We start from the raw sequence: 21,906 nt of genomic DNA, 5'->3' as shown, positions 1-21,906 counted from the left end.
CAGCGGCCATTCCAAAAGCGCCTTTGCGCCCTCTACCTTTAATCGAGACCCCGTTTGACAGAGTTGGGATGGATCTCGTCAGGCCATTAGATCGGTCAGCACGAGGGTACCACTTTATATTAGTTCTGGTGGACTATGCAACCCGGAAGCCGTGCCTCTGCGCAATATCTCAGCACGCAGTATTGCGGAGGAGCTCTTCCGCATTATCTCCCGAGTTGGAATCCCGAAAGAGATTCTGACTGATCAAGGCACCACATTTATGTCACGGACACTGCGCGAACTGTATGGGTTATTGGGGATTAAGCCGATCAGCACCAGTGTGTATCACCCACAAACGGACGGCTTAGTTGAACGGTTCAACCGCACCCTCAAAAATATAATTAAAAAATTCGTAAGTGAGGACACACGTAATTGGGATAAATGGCTCGAACTCTTGCTATTTGCAGTGCAAGAGGTCCCCCAAGCCTCCACGGGGTTCTCCCCATTCGAATTATTATATGGGCGTAAGCCGTGCGGCATTCTAGATGTGCTGTGGGAAAATTGGGAGGAGGGACCTTCACAAAGCAAAAACGAAATTCAATACGTTATGGACCGGCATGCAAAACTCCACACCCTCACCCACTTAACCCAGGAGAATTTGCAGCAGGCCCAAGAACAGCAAACTCGCCTGTACAACAAGGGTACAAGCCTTAGAGAGTTCGCACCGGGAGATAAAGTACTCGTACTGTTGCCCACATCAAGCTCCAAATTGGTTGCCAAGTGGCAAGGACCCTATGAGGTCACACGGCGAGTCGGGGATGTCGACTATGAGGTGAGGCGAACGGACAGGGGTGGGGTGCTACAGATTTACCACCTCAATCTGCTTAAACTCTGCAATGAGGAGGTCCCCGTGGCATTGGTGTTGGTGGTTCCGAACATAAAAAAAAGGTGGTTCGGGAAGAACTCGAGGCCACGCTCAAAATGGGCATCATCGAGGAGTCCCACAGTGACTGGAGCAGCCCGGTGGTCTTGGTACCCAAGGCCGACAGGTCGGTCCGGTTCTGTGTGGACTATAGAAAAGTCAATGCGGTGTCTAAATCTGATGCGTACCCAATGCCTCGGATTGATGAGTTGCTTGATCGACTAGGCACGGCTCGCTTTTATTCGACACTGGATCTGACAAAGGGATACTGGCAGATCCCCTTGACTCCTCTATCCTGAGAAAAAATGGCCTTTTCCACACCGTTCAGATTGCACCAATTCGTCACACTTCCTTTTGGGCTGTTTGGGGCGCCCGCTACGTTTCAGTGGCTGATGGGCAGGGTCCTCCGCCCCCATGCCATATATGATGCCGCTTACCTAGATGACATCATCATCTACAGTAATGACTGGCCGAGGCACCTCGAACATCTGAGGGCCATCCTTAGGTCGCTGAGGCGAGCGGGGCTCACAGCCAACCCAAAGAAGTGTGCGATTGGGCGGGTGGAACGGGCAGGTGCGTCCCCAAATTAATAAGACGGCAGCAATTGCGGCCTGCCTGAGGCCCAAGACCAAAAAGGGGGTGAGACAGTTCCTGGGGCTGGCTGGCTATTACCGTAGGTTTATACCTAATTATTCGGACATTACCAGCCCGCTGACTGATCTCACTAAAAAGGGGGCACCAGATCCGGTCCAGTGGACGGAGCAATGCCAGCGGGCTTTTTCTGAGGTAAAGGCTGCACTGTGTGGGGGGCCACTTTTACACTCCCCTGACTTTTCTCTCCCCTTTATGTTGCAGAACGATGCGTCAGACAGAGGGCTGGGGGCGGTTTTGTCCCAGGAGGTGGAGGGGGAGGACTGCCCCATCCTGTATATCAGCAGGAAGCTGTCGGTGCGTGAGGGGCGCTACAGCACCATAGAGAAAGAGTGTCTGGCCATCAAGTGGGCGGTCCTCACCCTCCGCTACTACCTGCTGGGGTGCCCTTTCACCCTCTGTTCAGACCACGCGCCCCTCCAGTGGCTCCACCGCATGAAGGATGCCAATGCGCGGATCACCCGTTGGTATCTGGCACTCCAACCCTTTAATTTCAAGGTGGTCCACAGGCCGGGGGCGCAGATGGTCATGGCGGACTTCCTCTCCCATCAAGGGGGGGGGAGTCGGCTGCAGGCCGGATGGCCGCCCGGCCTGAGTCGGGCGGTGGGGGTATGTGGCAGCAGGGGCGTGGTCAAGCGCCGGTCTGTGACAGGAGGGCGGAGTCAGGGAAGGTAAGTGGCAGAATCACTACACCTGAGAGCAATTAACCTGTCTTTGTGTGTCTTCCCAGTGACCGCATATAAGGAGGGAGAATGAGAGCAGAAAGGAACCCTGAGCAAGACACCAGTCGTGTGTGTGTCTGTTCGAGTTCAGAATTGCGAAACTGAAAAGTGTAGCAATAAACGCTATTTTGAGCCTGATCTTTGTCCTGCCGTCCTCTGTGCTCCACCCACCAATACTGAACTGCTACAGTCTGTTACTGTGAATAGTTAAGAGAGCAGAAGATGAACTGATCACCAAAAGGCATAAAGGTAATGATGACACATTTCTTTTCAGCATTTTATGCAGGATTTGTGTATTATTTTTGTTTTGTACAATTGGAGAGTGAAAAAAGAAAAGGAACACCATGCAAAAGTTTGGGAACCCCAATAGATTTGAGTTCTCAGGTAACTTTTACCAAGGTTCCAGACCTTAATTAGCTTATTGAGCTGTGGCTTGTTCAAATTTTTCCTTAGGAAAGGTCAGATGATGCAGATTTCAAAGCTGTATAAGTTCTCCGACTCCTCAAACTTGTCCCTAAAATCAACAGCCATGGGCTCCTCTAAGCAACTCCCTAGCATTCTGAAAAATAAAATAGTTGATGCTCACAAAGCAGGAGAAGGCTACAAGAACATAGCAAAGTGTTTTCAGGTAGCTGTTTCCTCAGATTGTAATGTTATTAAGAAATGGCAGTTAACAGAAACAGTAGAGATCAAGGTGAGGTCTGTAAGGTGAAGAAAACTTTCTGAAAGAACTGCTCATTGGATTGCTAGAAAGGCAAATAAAAAACCCTGTTTGACTGCAAAAGACCTTCAGAAAGATTTAGCAGACCCTGGAGTGGTGGTGCACTGTTCTACTATGCAGCGACACCTGAACAAATATGACCTTCATGAGAGAGTCATCAGAAGAAAACCTTTCCTGTGTTCTAGCCACAAAATTCAGTGTCTGATGTTTGCAAATGAACATCCAAGCAAGCCTGATGCATTTTGGAAACAAGTCCTGTGGACTGATGAAATCAAAATAGAACTTTTTGGCCACAATGTGCAAAGGTATGTTTGGAGAAAAAAGGGTGCCAAATTCCAGGAAAAGAACACCTCTCCAACTTTTAAGCATGGGTGTGGATCGAACATGCTTTGGGGTTGTGTTGCAGCCAGTGGCACAGGGCACATTTCATTGGTCGAGGGAAGCATGGATTCGAATATATACCAGCAAACTCTGGAAGCAAACATCACACCATCTGTAAAAAAGTTGAAGTTAAAAAGAGGATGGGTCCTACAATAAGACGATGATCCAAAACACACCTCAAAATCTACAATGGAATACCTCAAGAGGCACAAGCTGGAGGTTTTGCCCTGGCCCTCACAGTCCCCTGACCTAAACATCATTGAAAATCTGTGGATAGATCTCAAAAGAGCAGTGCATGCAAGACAGCCCAAGAAACTTGTAGAACTGGAAGCCTTTTGCAAGGACGAATGCATGAAAATCCCCCAGGTAAGAACTGAAAGATTATTAGCTGGCTACAAAAAGTGTTTACAAGCTCTGATACTTGCCAAAGGGGGTGTTACTAAGTACTGACCATGTCAGGTGCCCAAACTTTTGCTTCAGGTCCTTTTCATTTTTTGGTATTTTACACCTGTAAATGATGGATATAAAAATGTAATCTTGCGGAAAATATTAAAGAAATGTGTCATCTTTACCGTTATGCCTTTTGGTGATCAGTTCATCTTCTGCTCACTTAACTATTCACAGTAACAGACATTTTCAGCAAGGGTGCCCATATACACACACACACACACACACACATATATTTTTTTTAATCTCTCGAAATGGTTTCTAATTGTTTCATTTTCAAACATGCTTTTAAAAGACTGTAATATTTTATTACACTTCAGTTTTCATTGCATTTGTTTAGATTTTTATTTTTAATCAAATTCAATTTCATTAAAATAAACTATTGCTAAGAAGGTAAATACATCTGTGGCAGCAGGGGCATGGTCAAGCATCGGTTTGTGAATCAAGCGTGGGGCCAGGGAAGGTGAGTGGCAAAACAATCACACTTGTTGTCAATTAATGTTGTGTAAGAGCAAAGAGAGCAAAGAGGCAAGGTCTCTCCCGACCACAGCATGTGTGTGAGCAAGCTAAGGAGTTTAGTGAAGCTGAAAAGCAAAAGAAAGAGTGAAAATAAAGTCTGTGTTGACATCATCCTCTGCCTAGCCATGCTTCAGTATTCCACCCACCCAGGGACATACTACAATATCATATTGACAAACCAAATTTGAATAAGTGTGACACACCTTCTAATTTGATGCTTTTTCTTAATGATTTTTATTTATTAAAAGTCACTTCTTATCTTAAAAGTAATGATGGCTGTCATTTCTCTTTACTTAGCTTAGCAGTTCTTGACATAGGATGGATTATGAAATAGGGCTGTTTACTGTTATAATGACTTTGGATGGGTGGAAAATAAGGAACTGGACACAGGCACTACAATTCAAGGTGCACTTTATTTTTGACGCTCACTTTTCAGTGAATACTACACACACAGGCACCACACACGTTGGGGAACACAGCTCTCTCTCTCGTTCCTGGGTATCTGAAAGACACACAGAGACACATGTTAGTAGACAGCCAGTAATTAGACACAGGTGTAACTTGTAACATGTTACCTGCTGGTTCAACCTGACTCCTCGCCATTCACAGCCGATACTTGACCACACCCTCACTGCCACATACCTCCACCACCCAACTCAGGCCAGGGAGCCTTCTAGCCCACAGCTGACTCCCCCTCCTGGCAGGAGAGTTAATCTGCCACCACCATCTGCGCCCCCGGCCTGTGAACCACCTCAAATTTAAAGAGTTGAAAGGCCAAATTACCAATGAGTGATCCACACGTTGGCATCCTTCATGCGGTGGAGCCACTGGAGTGGGGCATGGTCAGAACAGAGGGTGAAAAGGCATCCTTGCACATAGTACTGGAGAGTGAGGACCGCTCACTTGATGGCCAGACACTCCTTCTCTATGGTGCTGTACTCTGACTCTCGCATGGAGAGTTTGTGGCTGATGTACAGCACCAGGCGCTCCTCCCCCTCCATCACCTGGGACAAAACAGCCTCCAGCCCTCTCTCCAATGCGTCAGTCTGTAAAACAAAAGGGATAAAAAAGTCAGGAGAATGTAACAACGGGCCCCCACATAAAACCGCTTTTACCTGAGCAAAAGCCTGTTCGTACAGCTCCATCCACTGGACCAGATCTGGTGTCCCCTTTTTAGTGAGGTGAGTCAGCAGGCTGTTGATGTCCAAAAAGTTAGGTACAAACCACCTATAATAGCCAGCCAGCCTCAGGAACTGCCTCACCCCCTTTTTGGTCTTAGGTCTTGGGCAGGCCACAATTGCTGTAGCCTTAGCAATTTGGGGACGCACCTGCCTATAACGGCGGCACGGTGGTGTAGTGGTTAGCGCTGTCGCCTCACAGCAAGAAGGTCCGGGTTCGAGCCCCGTGGCCGGCGAGGGCCTTTCTGTGTGGAGTTTGCATGTTCTCCCCGTGTCCGCGTGGGTTTCCTCCGGGTGCTCCGGTTTCCCCCACAGTCCAAAGACATGCAGGTTAGGTTAACTAGTGACTCTAAATTGACCGTAGGTGTGAATGTGAGTGTGAATGGTTGTCTGTGTCTGTCAGCCCTGTGATGACCTGGCGACTTGTCCAGGGTGTACCCCGCCTTTCGCCCGTAGTCAGCTGGGATAGGCTCCAGCTTGCCTGCGACCCTGTAGAAGGATAAAGTGGCTAGAGATAATGAATGAATGAATGAATGAATGAATGAATGACCTGCCTATAACCCAAGTGGAAACCCAGATACCATACTTCCACCCATCCAATTGCATACTTTTTCAGGTTCACTGTGATCCCAGTGCACCTCAGCAACCTCAGGACAGCCCTCAGATGTTGTAAATGTCACTGCCAATCATTACTATAAATAATAATGTCATCTAAATAGGTAGTGGCATACACATTGTGGGGACAGAGGATGTGGTCCATGAGACACTGAAATGTCGCTGGGGCCCCAAACAACCTGAAAGGAAGGGTGACAAATTGGTATAAACCAAACGGAGTGAAAAAGGCCATTTTCCCGTGGGATAATGGAGTCAAGGGGATCTGCCAATATCCCTTTGTTAAATCCAGTGTTGAATACAAGCAAGCCACACTTAACCAATTGAGCAGTTCAATGCAAGGAATTGAATATGCACCAAATTTAGACACCACGTTGACTTTTCTATATTCCACACAGAATGGGACCGACCCATCAGTCTTGGGAACCAAGACCACCGAGCTGCTCCAGTTGCTGTACAATTCCTCAATTATCCCCATCTCAAGCATAGCCTTGAGTTCATCCCGAACCACACTTTTCATGTGCTCAGGGAGCTAATATGGGCAGCTGCACACCACCACTTCTTGGAGAGTCTCAATGTGGTGTTCTGGGAGGTCAGTACAACCAGGGAAGAGTGAGAACACATCGCAGAACTCCTCCTGCAACCTGATAACCTGTGTTCTCTGGGACAGTGAACGGTGGTTTCCACAGGGGATGAGAGTTAATTGGGCTGCACTTTTTGGACTTACCTCCGGTCCCAGCTCCACCCTCTTTGGAACTGCCATTGCCAGAACCACAGGAACCTACTCTCTTCATGGTCTTAGGAGATTGAGGTGGTAAATTTGACATGTGTTGCCTCTATCTGGATGTCTGATCTCGTAGTCAACTTCCCCAATTCGCCGTGTGATTTCAAAGGGCCCTTGCCACTTGGCAAGCAATTTTGAGCTTGATGTGGGCAATAAAATTTTAGATCTTTATCTCCCAGTGCAAATTCCCTTAGCTGTGTCCCTCTGTTGTACAGGTGGGATTGATGTTCTTGTGCCTATAGCAAATTTTCCTAGGTTATGTGACTCAGTGTGTGGAGTTTTGCTTTCAGGTCAAGAACCTACTGAATTTTATTTTTGCTTTGTGAAGGCTCCTCCTCCCAATTTTCTTTAATGATGTCTGAGACACCATGGGGCTTGTGCCCATACAGCAATTCAAATGGGGAAAACCCAGTGGAGGCTTGTGGGACCTTGTGCACTGCAAACAACAGAGGGTCTAGCCACCTATCCCAGTTTCGAGTGTCCCTCTGAATGAACTTACGAATCATTTTTTAAGTGTTTGCTTAAATCATTCAAACAGCCTGTATGTTTGCAAATGATAAACAATAGTATGAATCGATTTAATCTCCAATAATTCATACAATTCACATAGTGTGCATGACATGAAACTAGTGCCTTGATCAGTCAGGATTCTTTCGGAATCCTGACTCGAGAGATAACATGGAAGAGTGCCTCTGCAACACTATGTGCAGAGATATTGTGGAGAGGCACCACTTCCGAGTATCGCATTGCATAATCCACTATGAATAACACAAAGCGGTATCCTCATGCAGATCAAGCTAATGGCCTGATGAGATCCACGGCAATTCTTTCAAAGGGGATCTCAATTAATGGTAATGGGTGCAATGGCCCTTTTGGCATGGCTGCTGGATTTACCAGCTGACATTTGCAACAAGCTACACACCACCTGTGGACATCACCGTGAATCCCTGGCCAATAGAAACAAGCCATGCGATGATTGTGTTTTGTCCTGACCCAAGTGCCCAGCCATAGGATTATGATGAGCTGCATGGAATAAAATTTCCCTATGGCTCTTCAGGACCAACAACTGTGTGATCTCTTCTTTAGTCTGAGTGTCCTGCATCACTCAATGTAGGTTATCCTTTATAATACAAAAATACAGAAAGGAAAGTGCAAAGCTAGGCTGGAGTTTTCAGCTATCAATGACTTTCACTTGGCCGAAGACATGCCTCAGAGACACATCACGCATCTGTTCCAACAGAAAATCCCCTGAGGGATTTCCCAGAGAGAGAGGGGGCAGAGCCCTCCTCATGCTCCATGTCATCCTGACATGGCACCAACATGGACAGCCCTGGGACAGCCTCCCCAGCCAACATTGTGTACTACTGCAGAACCCATCCATCTCCTGTTTTATTAATGTTTTAAACCCCAGCCAATATATCCCCACGATAAGTGGATGGGTGAGGCTTGGGCTAACCACCACTTCCAGACTATGCTTTTCTCCCCAGATATTAATAGTGAAGGGCATTAGTGGATATTTTTGAACATACCCATGTGCACACCTCACCTTCATCAATTGTGCATTTCCCAGTGCCTTGCTTTGAATCAGGCTTTGATTCATGGAGGTCTGATTACAACCAGAATCCACCAAAGCCTGATGTGTACCCCCTTGAATACTAACAGACACTCAGTATGTTCCTGCTCAGTCAGGAGAAGCCTGTGGCATGTTGGGAATGCGAATCAGAATCCCCACCCTTTTGCGGAAGTGCTGATGCTGGGAAATATATGCCTTCCTGCCACGCCGGCAGACCTGCCTGGATTTTCTCCTGATTTTGAGGGGCATGGATGGTTTCAGATGTGGAGAGAGAGGAGGTTAGCAGCAGCACAGACACGGGAGAAGAAAGGGGTGAGGAGACATGAGGACAGACACGAGTGCAGGGAGCAGGTATCGGGGGAATTGGCCTCCATGTCCATGGGGCTGGGGTAGGGGAGGGGCAAGGGGAGGGTGAGGGAGAGGGAGAAAGTGAGAGAGAGAGAGAGAGAGAGAGAGAGACGAAGAGATGTTGAAGGAGCGCCTGCTCCTGGAGATGCCGTCAGGTGGTCCTCTGCCAGTCGGACCACCTCCTCCAGTGATGCCGCTTGGTGACACTGTATTCATGTTGATGTCTTGCTCAGCAGTTGAGTGACGAACTGCACCAGTGTCACTCAATCAATGATGGTCTCGATGTCACACTTGCCTGCCAGCAGCACCTGTCAGCAGGCATCCCAGAGCTGTTGCGCAAATGCAAATGGCCAGCCAACTTTGCCGTATGCCAGCCAGCGGACATGCTGACACTGCTTTTCTGGGCTGCAGCCGACCTGCTGCAGTATGGCCCACTTTAGGTCGGATACTCTAGCATGCTGGTGGCCAGGAGCCAACAAGCTATGAGCTGTGCCTCCCCCAACAGGAGCAGCAATAGACAAACCATCCGCTGTGAGGTCGGCCAGGAGCTTGCCTCCAAAACATGCTCAAATAGCTCAATGAAGGCTTTGGGGGTGTCCTGCGGCCCTATCTTGACCAGTTGGATGGGCACGCTGGCCGCAGGAACAACCACTGGAGCACCCGCTGTCTGGACCAAGCTCCGGACCACCTGCTGGTCCTCCGCCTGGGCCTCAAGCAGAACCTGGAAGCACTGCCCCTGATCCATGGACAGCACAATGAGTGCCTGGTGCTGGCACTGGAGGTCGTTGGTGAGTGCCTGGAGCGGCTCCCTGACTGGTTCAGTTTCCATGGCAGCATTATGTTCCTCACTCCTGGGTTTCACCACCAGTGTAATGACTTTGGATGGGTGGAAAATGAGAAACTGGAGACAGGCGCTACAATTCAAGGTGCGTTTGATTTTTGACGTTCACTTTTCAGTGAATACTACACACACAGACACCATACACGTTGGGGAACACAGCTCTCTCTCTTGTTCCTGGCTATCTGAAAGACACACAGAGACATCCAGTAATAAGTCACAGGTAACATGTTAGACACAGGTACAGTAACTTGTAACATTTTACCTGCTGGTTCAACCTGACTCTTTGCCATTCACAGCCAACGCTCGACCACACCTTCACTGCCACAACTGTATTTTTATTATTTACTATTTACTGTTTGATCTCAAATGCATTAAGAAGGCGAGAAACTAGTCCACTAATGAACTTTTGATGAGACACACCTGTTAATTGAAAAGCATTCCAGGTGACTACCACATGAAGCTGGTTAAGATAATGCAAGTAGTGTGTAAAGCATCACCACGGTAAATGCTGGATACTTTGAAGAATCTAAAATATCAAACATTTTGGGTTTTTAACACTTTTTTCCACATAATTCCATATACAATGTCTTCCAAAATTATTCATCCTCCTTGATGTTTGTCCTGTTTTTTCACATCACAAACTGGAATTAAAATGTTTTTTTGGGGGGTACCACCATTTGATTTACATAACATGCCTACCATTTTAAAGGTGCAATTTTTTTTATTCTGACACAAACAATAATTAAAATGAAAAAACAGAAAGCTGGAGTGTGTATAGGTATTCACCCCCTGAAATCAATACTTTGTAGAGCCACCTTTTGCTGCAATTACAGCTACAAGTCTCTTGGGGTATGTCTCTATTAACTTAGCACATCTAGCCACTGAGATTTTTGCACATTCCTCAAGGCAAAACTCATCCAACTCTTTCAAGTTAGATGGGTTGCATTGGTGTACAGCAATCTTCAAGTTATGCAAAAGATTCTCAATTGGATTGAGGTCTGGGCTTTGACTAGGCCATTCCAAGACAAATGTCTTGGAATGGCCTAGTCAAAGCCCAGACCTCAATCCAATTGAGAATCTGTTGCAAATGTTTCCCTTTAAACCACTCCAGTGCAGCTTTAGCAGTATGTTTAGGGTCATTGTCCTGCTGGAATGTGAACCTTTGTCCCAGTCTCAAACCTCTGGCCGACTCAAACAGGTTTTCCTCCAGAATTGCCCTGTATTTAGTGCCATCCATCTTTCCTTCAGTCCTGACCAGCTTTCCTGTCCCTGCAGATGAAAAACATCCCCACAGCATGATGCTGTCACCACCATGCTTCACTGTAGGAATGGTGTTCTCAGGGTCATGTGAAGTGTTGGGTTTGCGCCACACATGGCATTTCCCATGATGGCCAAAAAGTTCAATTTTAGTCTCATCTGACCAGAGAATCTTTTTCCATGTGCTTGAGGAGTATGCCACATGCTGTTGGGCAAACTCCAAATGTGTTCTTATTTTTTTCTTTAAGCAGTTGGCCACTCTTCCATAAAGCTCTGCTCTGTGGAGTGTATGGCTTAAAGTGGTCCTATGGACAGATACTCCTATCTCCCATCTTTGCAGCTCCTTCAGTGTTATCTTTGGTGTCTTTATTGCATCTTTGATTATTGCCCTCCTTACCCAGTCTGTGAGTTTTGGTGGGCAGCCTTCTCTTGTCAGGTTTGTAGTGCTGCTATATTCTTTCCATTTTGCTATAATGGATTTAATGGTGCTCTCTGAGATATTCAAAGTTTGGGATATTTTTTTATAACCCAACCCTGATCTACACTTTTCCACAACTTTGTCTCTGACCTGTTTGGAGTGCTCCTTGATGTTCATGTTGCTTGCTTAGTAGTGTTGCAGAGTCAGGGTCCTTCCAGAACAGGCTGATTTATACAGACATCATGTGACAGATCATATGACACTTTGATTGGACGCAGGTGGATCTTAATCAACTAATTATGTGACTTATGAAGTTAATTGTTTAGACCAGCTCTAATTTAGGAGTTTCATACAAAAGGGGGTGAATACCTTTGCACACTCCAGATTTCTGGTTTTCATCTCAATTATTGTTTGTGTCCCAATTAAAAAAAAAATGCACCTTTAAAGTGGTAGGCCTGTTGTTTAAATCAAATGGTGCTAACTCCCCCCCCCCCCCCCCCCATCCATTTTAATTCCAGCTTGGAATGTGACAAAACAGGATAAACACCAAGATGGATGAATACTTTTGCAAGACACTGTATGTTCCATATGTTACTTCCTAGTTGTGATGTCTTCAGTATTGTTCCACAATGTAGTAAATAGTCAAAAAAACAGAAAAAACAATGAATGAATAGAGTAGGGGTGTACAAACCTTTGAGTGGTACTGTATGTCATATCGACAAACTCAATTTTAGTACATAAATATGTAGTCCTAAAAAACTAGATTTTATTTATTTTTTTCCTCCCCTTAATACTAAGTGTTTGTATGAATACACCGACTGGATTGCGTGCTTCAATTTCACTGTACTGTATGGTGCAGTGACAATAAAGGAATCTTGAATCTAATGAGTATGTAAGTATGTTGTATTGACAAACTAGCCACAGAAATGTGTCATGGAAATATTTTGTTGAATGAACAGAGAAAAAAATAAAAAGGAAGAGCTGCAAAGAGGTGGAGCCACTATTCAGTGAGTGGAGGAGTTAATAGCTGCTTGATTGAGATGGTACAATTAGGATGTAGATACTTTCTTCTTGATGCATATTCATAGATCAGCAGCTACCCTTTACTGCTATTGATTTCTAACATATCCTATGTGCACACACTCTTAGGTGTTCAACCAGGCAGCATTAAAAGCTCAGAGTGATAAAGAGCTGAATAATGCGATGAAGGACTTCCTGGATTATAGCATGGTGATCCCGCCTACAGAGATTCAGGACGAAACCATGCTTGCACCCATCATTGGCTTCCAGAAGAAGCTCCTGCAGGACAGACTCCACCTCTCTGAGCCTCAGCATCACCTCAACCCCAAAGCAGATAAGAGATGTATTGAAATGCTAACAAACAATATTTATATGTAACTTCCTCATTTTCATTATATATCTACTAGATTACATGATTAACATAGTCTTAATCATGATATTTAATGCTAGTTAGTCAATTAGAGACTATGAAACAAATAAAAATATTTTATCATATGCTCCAAAAAGAACAATAATAATGTCTTATTCATGAAAATTATTTTTCCACATAGCGTCTATTTCCAAAGTGCCTCTACCGGAGGATCCACTGGTGCGCACTGGAATACCATTCGGAGGGTTGATCAGAGATTTAAGAAGACGCTACAAACACTATAAGAGTGACATCACTGATGCCATGAATGCCCAAGTCTTTGCTGCTGTAATCTTCATTTACTTTGCCGCCCTCTCCCCTGCTATCACCTTCGGCGGTCTGCTAGGTAGGCATGAGTATGCATATATGTGTGATGTTGTGTACTCAGAGTGTGCCTGTGATTTTGTGCCCTGGGAAATTTACCAAAGAAGATGATATTCAAGCAAATGTTATATTACCATTTTGCCCCACCACCTGCAACAGCTGATAAAGTCGATAATATGATGGGAGTATCAGAGCTCATGCTGTCTACAGCAGTGCAAGGTGTTATTTTCTGCCTGACTGCAGCCCAGCCAGTCCTCATCATCGGCTTCTCAGGACCACTGCTGGTCTTTGAAGAGGCCTTCTATGGGGTAACAGTCACACACACACTCATGTAGACATATTAGTATCACATAATTCATCCATCATCGACTGTTTTTTGAATGCAACGTTTTGTGTTCCCTCAGTTCTGCAAGTCTCAGGACATTGAGTACATCGTAGGTAGAGTGTGGGTTGGCATGTGGCTCATTATCATTGTTGTGCTGATCGTGGCAGTGGAGGGCAGCTTCCTGGTGCGCTTCATCTCCCGCTTCACCCAAGAGATCTTCTCCATCCTCATCTCCCTCATCTTCATTTATGAGACGTTTGCCAAACTTGGCAGTGTATGAAACACATATAGCATTATTTCATACTAATGTTTAATTATTCACCTTTAGTTTCCATTCAGTTAGGGCTGTATTCAGAGTCAAGTGAGGATTTAATACTGAAATTGTGTAAATTGGTATTCAGATCTCAGATGTAAGGCCCTGGTCACACTACAGCTCGTGATGGGTTTATGTATACTTGGTAATGAAAAATTAGTAGCATCACCACCAATCATGCAATGCATGGCGAATGTTCTCCAAGCTTTGCGAGTTGTTTTTTGGTGAATACTTTTTGATGAATACTCACAGATGGGTTTGGGAATACTTCATGAAGCATTGCCACCAAAATGCCTCATTTTCATCAATAACCCATCGCAAAGCATCGCAAGCTGTAGCGTGACCTTAGCCCAGGCTTGTAGTACTTGAGTCCAGGACCCCGACTCGAGTCCAACTCATGCCCTAATTTTAAGGACTCGTGACTTAAATCGGACTTGAAAACTGATGACTTGGACTTGGACTCGTGCATTAAGTCCATTAGGACTCGGAAAATGGAGACAAGGACTCGGATTTTTTCTTTCTTTATTTATTTTTTTGGTAACATGCCATAATAATTTGGCATAAGATATACTAAGTAACTTTAAAAACGCACAATGGAATTCAACACGATATCACTTTAGATCCATGCATATATTTGAAATTTATGATATTGTATGTAATGCACACACATCTTGAAACATCGATAAAGGACATTTATTGTCAAACTCAAGAATTAATTCACAATAAAAAAATTCAAAGTGACAGTTGGTCCATGTTCGGACCGTCATGCTGGAGATTCTGGGTCTGTGTCGTCCAGGGGTCTCAGCAGCAGTGACTGAGGGTGTCAGGAATCTGTCACGGAGGTGAGCTAGCCTGATGTGCTGATCCTGAACTGGCGTCGTGACTCAAGGCTGACCAGGGCGTGGACGATCCCTGGTGCTCCCTGTCTGTCTGTAACGCTGACTCAAACGGGAAATGGTCGAATGATGAACACCGAAGTGCCGGGCGGCCTCTGTCTGTGTACTTCCGGCACGCAACATCCCGATGGCCTGTTCACATTGATTTTAGCTTAGGCATGGCATCTTCAATAATGACAATTTTCCCATCATTTCCCCCAGGTATTTATAGGCAAGATTGTGTGTGTACAGTGTATGCAAAATTTGTTTGAAAATTAAAGCCTGTGCATGTCATTGACTACCCGAGTCATATTGTACGTTATTGAGTACAACTCCCTTAAATTCTGATTTGAGCACAGATTTGGAACTTATTCGGGCGGAACGAAGTTATTTTTCCATTGTGATATATTTCTTTTCTTCTTGAGATAAACTCAGCATGAATTCAGCAAGTTTTATCAATGTGCGTTTTTAAAGTTACTTAGTGTATTTATATCTACATTAATTTTGTACTAATTTCGTGTAAGAGTGTCACACCTGCGCACCTTGGCGCGTGCATCAGATAGACTATAGGGCGCACTCCGGACAGCGTGCACACCAAGCGGACTCTCGCACGCATGCTGTAAACAACTCGCACCTGTACAGGATTAAGGCACAAACAGCGCACCTATATAAAAACTGTGAAAACACACTTACTTTGCAAAGAATTGAGTTGGGTTGCTGACACATTACCAAGCCTTATTTCCTTGTTTGGTTTCCTGATTTCCTGTTTCTCGTCTTTGATTCTGCCGATAGCCTGTTTGCCTCGCTCGACCTATTGCCTGTTTCACTGTTTTATGATTTTGCCTGCCGTTCTGGGTTGTTTACCTGTCTTCACTTGTATTAATAAACACACCTTCTACACTTACATCTGTCTCCCAACCATCTCTGACAGAATACTTCGCACTCCCTGACAAAGAGAATGTACATTCAGCTGTTCATACATCACGTTCAGGAACAAACTAATGTTAATGGTGCTAAAACAGCCACCGTCAAATGGTGCGGTTAGAGTGTTGGACTCGACTCGACTCAAAAAATTTTTAATGACTTGGACTTGAGTTGGACTTGAATACTGGGGACTAGACACTGGACTTGGACTCGAGGTTTTGTGACCCGACTACAACACTGCCATAGCCTAACCACAAACTATACAAAAGTTATGTACACAAGGCTTGCCCCAATACATGTGGAGCTGTTGCCACAATATTTCATGCTAAAAAGCAAGTTTTGGCTGTTAATACACTCAAAAATCTGCCATTTGTGGTCAATATTAAATACATAAATATGACATTATTAATTAATTAATAGTATCATCACTTTAAAATCCATTAAACATTGTTTGTTTTTCACAAATAGGACATTGGAAGAGATGCATCTTAATCTGGGACATTGTTTATCTCATGGACTGAATTTTTAATGAAAAAATATGAATTAAGTTAAAGTGAGCAGAAAAGTGCTTGCTTAGCTTATCCTTCAAACAATCAGCATATTTTCTTTATAGAACAGTGCAATGAATTAACATAAACATGGGTATTATTTTATGAATTAGACAAGTCAAAATAGCAAATCAGCCTGAGAAAATTGATTATAACCTGCGCACATATTACGATTTCATGACATCAATTTAGTATCTCATGGTTTCATTAATTAGTGTGCATCAGTAACTCATCTCATCTCATCTCATTATCTCTAGCCGCTTTATCCTGTTCTACAGGGTCGCAGGCAAGCTGGAGCCTATCCCAGCTGACTACGGGCGAAAGGCAGGGTACACCCTGGACAAGTCGCCAGGTCATCGCAGGGCTGACACATAGACACAGACAACCATTCACACTCACATTCACACCTATGGTCAATTTAGAGTCACCAGTTAACCTAACCTGCATGTCTTTGGACTGTGGGGGAAACCGGAGCACCCGGAGGAAACCCACGCAGACACGGGGAGAACATGCAAACTCCACACAGAAAGGCCCTCGCCGGCCACGGGGCTCGAACATGGACCTTCTTGCTGTGAGGCGACAGCGCTAACCACTACACCACCGTGCCGCCCTGCATCAGTAACTGTTGAAGCATAATATAAAAGAAAAAGAAGAAAATGTTATGTACAATACTTGGATGCAAGCATGGAAGCCACAAAGTTAAACTTAACCAATTTTGCAATGATTCATGTGACATTTACATTATATATCCTAAAATAGAATTAAAAGGCAAATAGAGATGAGTCAAATCAAGTCAAGTCAATATTATTATAATTATTTGCTTATAAATATATTATTTAATTATTATATAATTGATTAATCATCATTCATTCATCAACTATCACAGATAACATATTTAATTAACTTATTAAAAAACAGAGTACATGCAATACAGAGTAATGGATATGAATTATATAATGAGAGAATATGAATTATATAATGGTATAGTACTAATACTAGAATTAAAATCAAGGCTGTTCTATAATCGTAGATTTTCAAGGTCCACCCTCTTAATCTCAACTACGAGCACTTGAACACTTCAGTCGCAGATCCTTGGCACCCCGTTGTCACCCATCGCACAACTGTAAATAATTCCACAGGCAACATCACTACGGTCAGCACCATCCATTACCGTGCCTACCCCAACACAGCGCTGCTCTCCATGTGTTTGATGTTTGGCTGCTTCTCCATCGCTTACTTCCTACGCATATTCAAGAATGGGTGCTTCCTGCCGGGCAAGGTTAGGTCCTGGTTTGGGTTTTTGGTGGTTAGAAAGGCCATTTATTACTTAAAAAATATTAATATATTAATTAATTAATTAATTAATTAATTAATTAAAAGGGCAATAAATTATAAGCCATTTATTTTTACTTCAGATTTATTTTACAATTTTTTTTGTCTTTTTTAGGTCCGTCGTTTGATGGGTGACTTTGGTGTCCCAATCGCTATTTTCCTCATGGTTGCTGTGGATATCAACATTAATGACACCTACACACAAGTAAGTTTTCATGTGACAAATATATTCATTCTTCTTGATTAATTTTCTAGAACAGCAGCAAAAAAAAAAAGCAGCTGCAACTCACAGGTTTATACTAATTTACTCATTCTATTATCTTATCATTTCTGTAGTAACAGCTTGATATAGTGAAGTTTTCTGTAAGGACATGTTTATCTCATCTCATTATCTCTAGCCGCTTTATCCTTCTACAGGGTCGCAGGCAAGCTGGAGCCTATCCCAGCTGACTACGGGCGAAAGGCGGGGTACACCCTGGACAAGTCGCCAGGTCATCACAGGGCTGACACATAGACACAGACAACCATTCACACTCACACCTACGGTCAATTTAGAGTCACCAGTTAACCTAACCTGCATGTCTTTGGACTGTGGGGGAAACCGGAGCACCCGGAGGAAACCCACGCGGACACGGGGAGAACATGCAAACTCCACACAGAAAGGCCCTCGCCGGCCCTGGGGCTCGAACCCAGGACCTTCTTGCTGTGAGGCGACAGCGCTAACCACTACACCACCGTGCCGCCCAGGACATGTTTATTTAACATTTAATTAAGGAGTCTCTAGTGTTAGAGGTAAAGCTGTAACTAAGTTTTCTGGCACAGCAAAGTCTTCAGGATAGAGAAGTTTGCTCTTTGCCATTTCTCATTAATATAACAAGATGCAGTTTTTTTATCTAATTAAATTACAGCAAGAGAAAAAAGAGAGGCTGGTGAGGGAATGACTCTTTGTAGCTACTATAACATAACTGAGAATGGGAACAAACTTGTTTTATGGATGTTCCACAGTGTTAAATGTAACTGTAAATAGGTAAAAAGTATGACTTACTGTTCTTTAATTAATTTTAAAAAAATTAATAATTGGCAAATTGCTATGGTAAGAGTGACCTTGTGATCTCAATTTTTTGTAGAAACTAGTGGTGCCTAAGGGCTTGCAGGTGTCTAACCCTGCCATGCGAGGCTGGCTCATTAACCCTATGGGCGAACACAAGCCCTTCCCCACCTGGATGAAGTTCGCTTGTGTAGTGCCCGCCATTCTAGTCTTCATTCTCATCTTCCTTGAATCACAGATCACTACGTAAGTCCCAGTTTTCTATCTTTGGTCTTCATTTACCAAGATCTCAAATAAAGAGGCTAATTTTACTTGCACAGCTACTGGGTGTGTAATGGGTGATTTTCAAAGAAGAATTGAGAATTGAACCATGCAAAAGCAGAGGAAGCATTATTTAGATACAGTGTTTTTTGTATGTTTGTTTTTGTCTTTTTTGTTGTTGTTGTTGTTGTTGTTTAACAGTCATGGCAAGTTTAGACCGTGAAGATAGTGCCAGATACATAACGACTGTGTAGTTGCACATCAAGTGCAATGTGCAAAAATGCATCAAGAAAATTTTCAAAATACAATGTGAATGGAAAAATTAAAAAAAGATATAGACACCAGTTCTGTTTGAAATGATAATTGTAAAGAAAATATTTTACAGGTACCTCAAATACTGTTAGGATCGGAGATGAGAAAGTACAGTGAATTTCAAATTAACCAACTATCCCAGGGTAATATTAAATTATTATTTTAAGAACCTCTTGTTTTGATATACTGTATTTAGAAAAAATAAAAAAGAGGCTTTTTTGTTTAAAAAAACAATCCTCTGTAGACCCTACAGTATTAGTAAATTAGCTTGTTGGCTTTTTTGACAGTCTGCTAGGAGTGCTTAGCTTCATGCTAAAGAAATCCTAGTTATGTTAGCATGATGTCAGATCCACTACTTTCCCACCTCTGAATTTGTTCTTATTGTTCCCTGTAGGTTAATTGTGAGTAAACCCGAGAGGAAGATGGTGAAAGGTTCAGGCTTCCATCTGGACCTTCTGATTTTGGTGTGCATGGGGGGGTTCAGTGCTTTCTTTGGAATGCCATGGCTCAGCGCTGCCACAGTTCGCTCCGTAACACATGCCAATGCCCTGACTGTTATGAGCAAAGGGTCTAAACCAGAGATTGAAAAGGTTCTGGAACAGAGGCTTAGTGGTGTATTGGTGGCCCTTCTTGTGGGTAGGTCCCACTTTTTTAGAACTCTATTTTGATGCAAACATAAGTGTATTTTCAGGCCTAACAGGCATACTGATTTGGTCATACATATGCCAATTTTCCCCATTTATATTCAATTCTGCTAAGGCAGGCCTTAAAACTCATTGGTCCAAAATTGTGCATTAGCACCTGCCAAGACACACACTGCAGTGCTGAAAGTGCAGTGCTGTATTTTCCTGTCTTCAAACAATACCCTTAATATTCCCTCTTAATCTACCCTTGGAGAACCTTGGGCAAGACCTTTAGGCAAAGTATGGGGATTCCTTTGGGGGAAAACACTGAAAGAATCTCTTAGTGGACTCTTGGGAGAATCCTGTGGAAGTCTCTCAGTAGTCACGTCTTGGGGCACATTGGGGGAATCCGTTTAGGGATTATTGGGGAATTGATTGGGGAAGTCTCTTGGGGGAATCCTTTCAGGGAATATTGAGGGAATCCTTGGATGAATCATGGTAGAATTATGGGAGAATTCTGGAGGAATCTCTTATTGGTATCTAAGGGAAATTTGAAGAATTTCTTGGGGGAATATTGGTGAATATTCAAGAAAATACTTGACTTTGACCTTGAAATGACAATTTTAAAAAAACCTTGACTTTGACCTTGAATTCCTTGAGAAATCTTTCAGGGAACTCTAGCGGGACTCCTGAGGGGATCTTGGGGGAATCCCTTGAGGGATTCTTGTGGGAATTAACTGGGAACATCTCTGGGGGGATTCCTTTGAGGGGAATCACTTGGTGGAATCTTGGGGAATCCCGGGAGAGTTTCAGTGGAAACTTGTGGGAACTTGTGGAATCCCATGAGGAATCTCTCAGTGGAATCTTGGGAGAATCCTGAGAGATTATTAGGGAAATCAGCTGGGGAGTTGGAAATCTTTTGAGGGAATCTTCAGAGAATCCCTTGAGGGACTCTTAGGGGAATCATTTTTTTAAAACCATAGGGGATTCTTAGGAGAATCCCTTGGTGGAATCTTGGGAGGAATCTTGGTGGAATCTCCCTTAGGAGAATTTCTTTCAGGAATCTTGGGGAATTCCTTGGAGGAATTCCTTTCTGGAATTTTGGAGAATTCCTTGGTTAATATCCCTGATATAACCAAACCAGTGAGTGAAGGAATTTCTTGATAGGAAGGTCCTTGATATCCTTGATCTCTTCTTTCTTGGGTTACTTAATTAGGTATGTAACATATCTATTCGGGCAGCACGGTGGTGTAGTGGTTGGCACTGTCACCTCACAGCAAGAAGGTTCGGGTTCGAGCCCCGTGGCCGACGAGGGCCTTTCTGTACGGAGTTTGCATGTTCTCCCCGTGTCCGCGTGGGTTTCCTCCGGGTGCTTTGGTTTCCCCCACAGTCCAAAGACATGCAGGTTAGGTTAACTGGTGACTCTAAATTGACCGTAGGTGTGAATGTGAGTGTGAATGGTTGTCTGTGTCTGTGTGTCAGCCTTGTGATGACCTGGCGACTTGTCCAGAGTGTACCCCGCCTTTCGCCCATAGTCAGCTGGGATAGGCTCCAGCTTGCCTGCGACCCTGTAGAACAGGATAAAGCGCCTAGAGATAATGAGATGAGACATATCTATTCATAAATTGATCCCTGTTCTTCTTTTGAACTCTCACAAGGTCTGTCCATCCTCATGGAGCCCATTCTGAAGATGATCCCAATGGCAGCTTTGTTTGGAATCTTCCTCTACATGGGAGTCACGTCTCTGAGTGGCATTCAGCTGTGGGATCGCATACTGCTGCTCCTTATTCCAAAGAAGTACCATCCCAATGAACCATATGCTCAAAGAGTATGTTTCAATGATGAATATACCTGCACCCTTTCAGGAAAACTTCTCAATATTATGATTGTATTGTATATTGTATTATGATTATATTGATTATATTATGATTGTATTGGGGGCGGCACGGTGGTGTAGTGGTTAGCGCTGTCGCCTCACAGCAAGAAGGTCCGGGTTCGAGCCCCGTGGCCGGCGAGGGCCTTTCTGTGCGGAGTTTGCATGTTCTCCCCGTGTCCGTGTGGGTTTCCTCCGGGTGCTCCGGTTTCCCCCACAGTCCAAAGACATGCAGGTTAGGTTAACTGGTGACTCTAAATTGACCGTAGGTGTGAATGTGAGTGTGAATGGTTGTCTGTGTCTATGTGTCAGCCCTGTGATGACCTGGTGACTTGTCCAGGGTGTACCCCGCCTTTCGCCCGTAGT

The 21,906-nt window shown here is 44.1% G+C and overlaps 1 protein-coding gene across 1 annotated transcript in view; it reads left to right on the top strand.

Annotated features, from left to right (window-relative positions):
* Positions 1 to 21,906, top strand: part of slc4a1b (solute carrier family 4 member 1b (Diego blood group)) — a 103,110-nt gene that overhangs the window by 67,976 nt on the left and 13,228 nt on the right. Inside the window, exons 7-15 of the mRNA XM_060939349.1 lie at positions 12,503 to 12,716; positions 12,925 to 13,128; positions 13,266 to 13,414; positions 13,511 to 13,705; positions 17,122 to 17,370; positions 17,539 to 17,628; positions 18,551 to 18,717; positions 19,439 to 19,680; positions 21,326 to 21,495. Of these exons, the coding sequence (XP_060795332.1) occupies positions 12,503 to 12,716; positions 12,925 to 13,128; positions 13,266 to 13,414; positions 13,511 to 13,705; positions 17,122 to 17,370; positions 17,539 to 17,628; positions 18,551 to 18,717; positions 19,439 to 19,680; positions 21,326 to 21,495 (1,680 nt within the window). The remainder of the gene's footprint in view (positions 1 to 12,502; positions 12,717 to 12,924; positions 13,129 to 13,265; positions 13,415 to 13,510; positions 13,706 to 17,121; positions 17,371 to 17,538; positions 17,629 to 18,550; positions 18,718 to 19,438; positions 19,681 to 21,325; positions 21,496 to 21,906) is intronic.

The sequence above is a fragment of the Neoarius graeffei genome, chromosome 14 (genome assembly GCF_027579695.1).
Source record: "Neoarius graeffei isolate fNeoGra1 chromosome 14, fNeoGra1.pri, whole genome shotgun sequence".
In the NCBI taxonomy this organism is placed as follows: Eukaryota; Metazoa; Chordata; class Actinopteri; order Siluriformes; family Ariidae; genus Neoarius; species Neoarius graeffei.
Note: the sequence above shows the minus strand (reverse complement) of the source record. Positions and strands in the feature narration are given on the sequence as shown.